General features: G+C 29.7%; 1 protein-coding gene across 5 annotated transcripts; it reads left to right on the plus strand.

Annotated features, from left to right (window-relative positions):
- Window positions 1-1,352: 1,352 nt before the first annotated feature.
- LOC137819002 (phosphopantothenoylcysteine decarboxylase HAL3a) lies at window positions 1,353-5,544 on the plus strand. Of its 5 annotated transcripts, none has more exons than XM_068622693.1 (3): window positions 1,353-1,540; window positions 3,437-3,853; window positions 4,790-5,544. In XM_068622693.1, the coding sequence occupies exons 2-3, from the start codon at window positions 3,509-3,511 to the stop codon at window positions 5,078-5,080; spliced, it is 636 nt and encodes a 211-aa protein (XP_068478794.1). In that variant the 5' UTR covers window positions 1,353-1,540; window positions 3,437-3,508; the 3' UTR covers window positions 5,081-5,544. The 5 variants fall into 5 exon arrangements, with proteins under 5 accessions (XP_068478794.1, XP_068478798.1, XP_068478796.1 ...); XM_068622697.1 differs by having other exon boundaries at window positions 3,486-3,853; XM_068622695.1 differs by having other exon boundaries at window positions 1,402-1,540; window positions 3,422-3,853.
- The last annotated feature ends 358 nt before the right edge of the window (window positions 5,545-5,902 follow it).

Genomic DNA, 5,902 nt, shown 5'->3' on the forward strand with positions numbered 1-5,902 from the left:
TTATGTTGGTATTTTATTAAAGAATAAGTACTTATCTCATAATCAAATTTTCGAGCAAAATGTTGGAATATTGTTTACTCCACTTGGCAGTGGATCAAATTGTTGCTATTTTAATTTAGAAAAAAAGAGTAAAGATATTATAATGGAAAATAAAGGAATGATGATTTTTTTTAATTTGAGTAAAAATTATGAACCAATTTTAATTCAATTTTACAATAAATTTGACTGACATTTCAGTATTTTTAAAATATTTACCTTAATGTTTTTATCTATAACTGTAAATACTTAACTGCAATATAAAACTATTAAAATATTAGTGTATGAATTAATATTGAGTTTATAATTTGTATGAGGAAATTATATTATTATACTTTTTTAATGTATTTGTCTATTATATTTAAAAATTACATATAACATATATTCAAATTTTTATTTACAATGGTCTTTAAAATAACAACTTTATAAATACTAATGAAAACACACAGGATTGTAGTCTATGTCCTTGTTTTTTAAATATTTTTTAAAACTTATTATATTTTCTTTGTTATAAATGTGTATTATAAGTTTATAATAATTATAATTTTATAAATTAATATACAAGGTAAATGTATAAGTGTTATTGCAAATTTTAATATATATTTATATACACACATCTTTTAAAAAAAACATTAATTTATAATTTTATAATAATAAATTATTTTCAGATCAAACAAAAATTAATCTCAAATTTATTTGAGTTCATGTAATTTATAAGAATTAAAATTTTTGTTAATAAATTTATTTATTAAATTATAATAACAATTAATTAAATTCTATAATATTTTAATAGAAAATATAATTTATGTTTTAAGGAGTCTTATTAATTTTTTATAAAACAGATTATTTGTAATATTTTGAGTTTTAAAAAGTGATATAAAAAATAATATAATATATTTAAACACATTAATAATATTTATTTTATAATAAAAAATTAAATAAATAATAAGAATTAAATACTTTTTCTTTCACAAAGTTGATAAGTTGATTATTACCGTGATTATGATTTGATATATAACTACTATTTTTTTGGAATAAATTAATTTGTAAAGATATTCTTACATATATTCTGTAAAATTATATTTTAAATATTTTAAAACTTAATAATTTTCTTTTTGTTCTTCTTTTAAAAGTGACTTTTTAAAAAAAATCTTGTTCAAACTAAATTAAAATTAATATCCATTTAAGATGTAATAGGTTTCTTGATCAATGAATATATACTTATTTTATATACTTTACATCCTATAATTAAATATAACATTACTATTTAATAAATAAAAGATGTCTATATTCGTAAAAAAAATTAATTATTACATGACTTTTTAAGAAAAATATTTTGTAATCCACTTTCTTCTTCTTCTTGATAGTTTCGCCCGGGATCTATTTTTGAATACTGACAGCTCGCAAACACTAACAGGAAACAAGAAACGGACTGTTGTCGGCGTCAGTTGGTTGCTGAGGTTGTTCTGTTCTGTTGTCAGAGAAATCACCCTTCCTCCCTTTGGTTAGTTACACTTCTTCTTCCCTTTTATTTCACTTTCACTTTTTGTTGTATACCTTTTCTTCATTTTCCTTCACCCCATCATTGTTTTTCAACAAAAAATAGATCGCACATTTTGTGGGGTTTTCTGGGACTAGAAATAGTGGATTGTGCTTCTGCTGGAACAGGTTTTAGAATATGCTTGTTTAGTTTAGGATTCCGTTCGATACTAATTTTCCTCTCTCTTGTCCGAATTCATCCCAATTCACTGTTCAAATTAGGACTCCCTTTCTTTGTAAAAGTCGTCCTATTTTAATGTTTTGTGATTGTTAAAGCAGGAAATCTCTCTCTAGGGTTCTTGATTTGGGGGAAGGGGCCTAAGTAATTATGAATTTCTATGGCTGAATTCTGATGTGTTATTACGAGGTGGATACTGTACCCCTGTTATATATATATATATATATATATATATATATATATATATATATATATATATATATATATATATATATATATATATATATATATATATATATATATTGTAAACGTGATTATAGTTTAAAATAAGTTTAATTGGAATATTGGGACAAGGTTAAAGTTTTTTATATTTAATGATGATTGTAAAATTGGTGATTTTTATAATAATGGTTCAATTACATGTTTGGTTTCTATAATTATAAGATCTTTATTTTTTTAGTTACAATATAAAAAAAAAATCTTTTGTTTCGACACAATGTGGGGTGATCTCTATGTAGGCTGATTGACCTGGGGTTCTGATATAATGTATTTCTTTCCAACGGAAGCACCAAAGCAAAATAATCAAATTTCTTAGTAAGTTCAAATTAACCAAATACAACTCAGATTTTAGAGAAATTAAATTAAGAGCTTCTGGAAAAGTTGAAGAGCATAAATTAATTTTAGGTTATGAGAGAAACTTTAATTCATTTTACCTTTCTTTTCTTTTTATTATGTATTTATAGAAAAAAGTTATCATAAAGACTTTATCTTAATCAACATCACCGATTCCTACAAGAAGAATCGCATTCAGGTCTCTAACACCAAGAAGCCCATCTTCTTGTACGTTAATCTCGCCAAGAGATATATGAAACAGCATAACGAGGTCGAACTTTCAGCACTAGGAATGGGTATTGAAATCCCTATCGCCTTTTTTTTTCTTGTGTTTTGAGTTTTATTCGTTGAATTTCGCCGGTGTTGGTTCTATTGGTTACTTATTGATTAGCAATGTGGAATCAATCCTTTCTGTTCATTCAGGTTGCTAAATATAACTCTTTTTTCTGTTGGGATTTTTTTATAAACTAAAGAATGATTACATTTCTTAAGTCTAACATTCGGTGAACAGAGCATTACTCTTGGAAACAGACATAAATTGATTAGGTTTCATTGGCTACCCCTGCATGCCCTGAACTTTTGAATGCCTTCAGTCTTGGTCTTTGATTCAGGCCTTTCATATTTTCCTCTGAATTAAACTTTCTATACTGTGATGCTGGTGTTAAACTTTTTATATATGTACTCATGCTCAGTTTTAAAGCATCATATCACTGGCCTCCTATTCTCCGATTCCTCGTGAAATTCCAAATAAGCAGTAGGTAGGTTGCCTACGTTTGTTTGCTTTGCTGACCCCATGGTATCCTTGAACTAGGCCTAGGAGTAAGAACTGAAGTGTGTATAATCTTAACAGGACTATAGTATGTAGAGGTAGATTTAGATGTGTATGGCTGTGGTTAAGCTTAGCTTTAGATGCTAGCTGTGTATGGCTGTGGTTAGACTTTGCTTTAGAGGCATGTATATTTGAGTTTTATTTCAATAACTAAGGATTTTTTTCCTTTTGCATCAATGTGATTCAAATATTTAGTAACTATATACTGTCCTCTGAAGGGGTTTTAGTTTACCAATTTGAAGGTTTTTAATGAGTGAGCTGAAACTCCTGTTTGAATCATGGAAATTTAAGATCATTGTGGAAGGCTCTCGGTGATGGCCTGTTCAAAACCTGTAAAAGCTGAGGGAGAGACTATGGCTGTGGATGGTGCACCAAGAAAGCCCCGGATTCTACTTGCTGCTAGTGGGAGTGTTGCTGCTGTTAAATTTGCAAATCTTTGTCATTGTTTCTCTGAATGGGCAGATGTAAGAGCAGTTGCCACAAGTGCATCTTTGCATTTCATTGATAGAGCTTCAATGCCAAAGGATGTAACTTTATACACCGATGACAATGAATGGTCTAGTTGGATGAAACTTGGTGATAATGTGCTTCACATCGAGCTTCGCAAATGGGCTGATATCATGGTCATTGCTCCATTATCAGCAAACACCCTTGGCAAGGTAATTAAGGATGCATTTGGGTAAACAACTCAAGTGCTTATTGAATAAAAGCTTTGGTTGTTTCTATAATTGAAGAGAAAATATGATTACACTGTTCTCAGAGAAGTTATGACCTTATTTGACTTAAAAAGTTACTTTAAATAATTGCAATTTGAAGAGGTCACTCAAGTGGCACTTGAATCTTGAATGTGACAATCAGGTTGTTATTCATATTAGCTCAAATCCCGTCTTTCATGAAATAACCAAACATATTAAAATCGATTGTCATTTTATTTGAGAAAAGATTGTGTCTAGTGACATCAAGACTGAGTTTGTTAATTCCAATGATCAATTAATAGATATTTTTACTAAATCTTTATGAGATCCAAAATTTATTATATTTGTAACAAGCTTGGCACATACAATTTATATGCACCAGCTGGAGGGAAAATTTTAGATGTAACGAGCTCAGCCTATATGTTTTCTATGTTTCTTATCTATTAATTCATAACCCTACTTGTTTATTATACACAAGTGATTAATCCTATACCTCTTTTTACTTTATTATTACAAACTGTTTTCAAAAGCTACCCTGCATAGCTTATTAATATAAACTATTGCATTTTCTCTCCTAGACATTGGCACAAGTGCTTGTGTCAAAAGATAAAGCCTAAATAAGTTGTAAATAAGTTTATCTGAGCATATCTTAAATAGACAAATGGTAGTACTTTGTCTTTTCTACACGGTGACAACAAGTTAAAATTATAGCTTATATTTCTCCACATTAAATTAAAGAAACTGGCATGTCTGTGACATACCTATTCTTGTACAGTGCAGGCAAGTTCACTCAATGATATGTGTTCATATGCATATTTTGGTGTTCAGCATTTGTGTGGACATCTTATATAGGGTTTACATGAGTTTCTATTAAAGTAAGTTGAATATATGTTGTTGTAGATTGCTGGAGGGTTGTGTGACAATCTACTGACATGCATTGTGCGAGCCTGGGACTACAGCAAGCCGTTTTTTGTTGCACCAGCCATGAACACTCTTATGTGGAACAATCCTTTCACCGAGCGGCATCTCATCTCCATTGATGAGCTTGGCATTTCTCTCATCCCACCTGTTACAAAGAGGTTAGCTTGTGGGGATTATGGCAATGGTGCCATGGCTGAACCCTCTACCATTTACTCAACTGTAAGGCTCTTCTATGAGTCAAAGGCTCAGCAAGGTAATGGTGATATCTGACAATGTTGACAATTGGAAACAAGTAATCAATGGCGTCCTAGGACTTGTCTTGACCATTGTTTTATTGCATTTGTATTTCTTACATCTAGTCTGATCATAGGTGGTGTGTATTATTTGGGACAAAACTCAGAGGTTGATTTTTCGGTGCTTTCTAATGTTGTTCTCCAATTAGAAATAGAGTTTCATCTCAGGAATTTGGAAAGTAAAAAAGTTTGCATTAAGTAACAGCATAGCTTATTGAGATAAAAATCTAATTCTAATTAGAGAACAACACCACAAATGCACATGAAAAACTGTATCAAAGTTTTGTCCTATTTTTTTATTGCAGAGGGAATGTTCTGCAGATTCCTTTGTGTATCGACATTGATGCATGTACATCTCCTAAATCAGAGGACCATGACATGAACTTTTGTATGCAGAAAAAAATCATAACATTTTATGCAGATAATGTCCTTTTAATTACACATAATGTGAACCTTTTAATAACCAATGAGTTGGCATGAAATGTAACATCTATAAAAATCTCAGTGAATCCAGTCATCGGATGTTGATCCTCTGCAGTTGTTTTTAAACTGCAAGTTTATATTACAAAAAATAAAAATAAAAACTGTGGTATTAATAGAAAACATTGAGTCCATGCACCAGGTTCAATTTATATTTGGCCCTCTCAGTAATAGAGTAGCATAGCAGGAACAAAGCAGAGGAACCTGAGAAGTTATGGGATTCAAGCAAAGTGGTATTCAATAGCAATTATTGTGGCGATGTCGTAATATTTTATTGAATTCTCTGTAGTTGAAATTTAAAAAATGGGTAAAAATATTT

This window comes from Phaseolus vulgaris, chromosome 10 (genome assembly GCF_051622355.1).
Source record: "Phaseolus vulgaris cultivar YP4 chromosome 10, ASM5162235v1, whole genome shotgun sequence".
In the NCBI taxonomy this organism is placed as follows: Eukaryota; Viridiplantae; Streptophyta; class Magnoliopsida; order Fabales; family Fabaceae; genus Phaseolus; species Phaseolus vulgaris.

What these genes read in the sequence shown, in the direction of transcription:
- LOC137819002 (XM_068622693.1), top strand. Translation starts at nt 3,509, where the DNA reads ATGGCCTGTTCAAAACCTGTAAAAGCTGAGGGAGAGACTATGGCTGTG. An exon ending in CAGCAAACACCCTTGGCAAG is followed by an intron (nt 3,854 to 4,789) that starts GTAATTAAGGAT and finishes ATGTTGTTGTAG; the next exon opens with ATTGCTGGAGGGTTGTGTGA.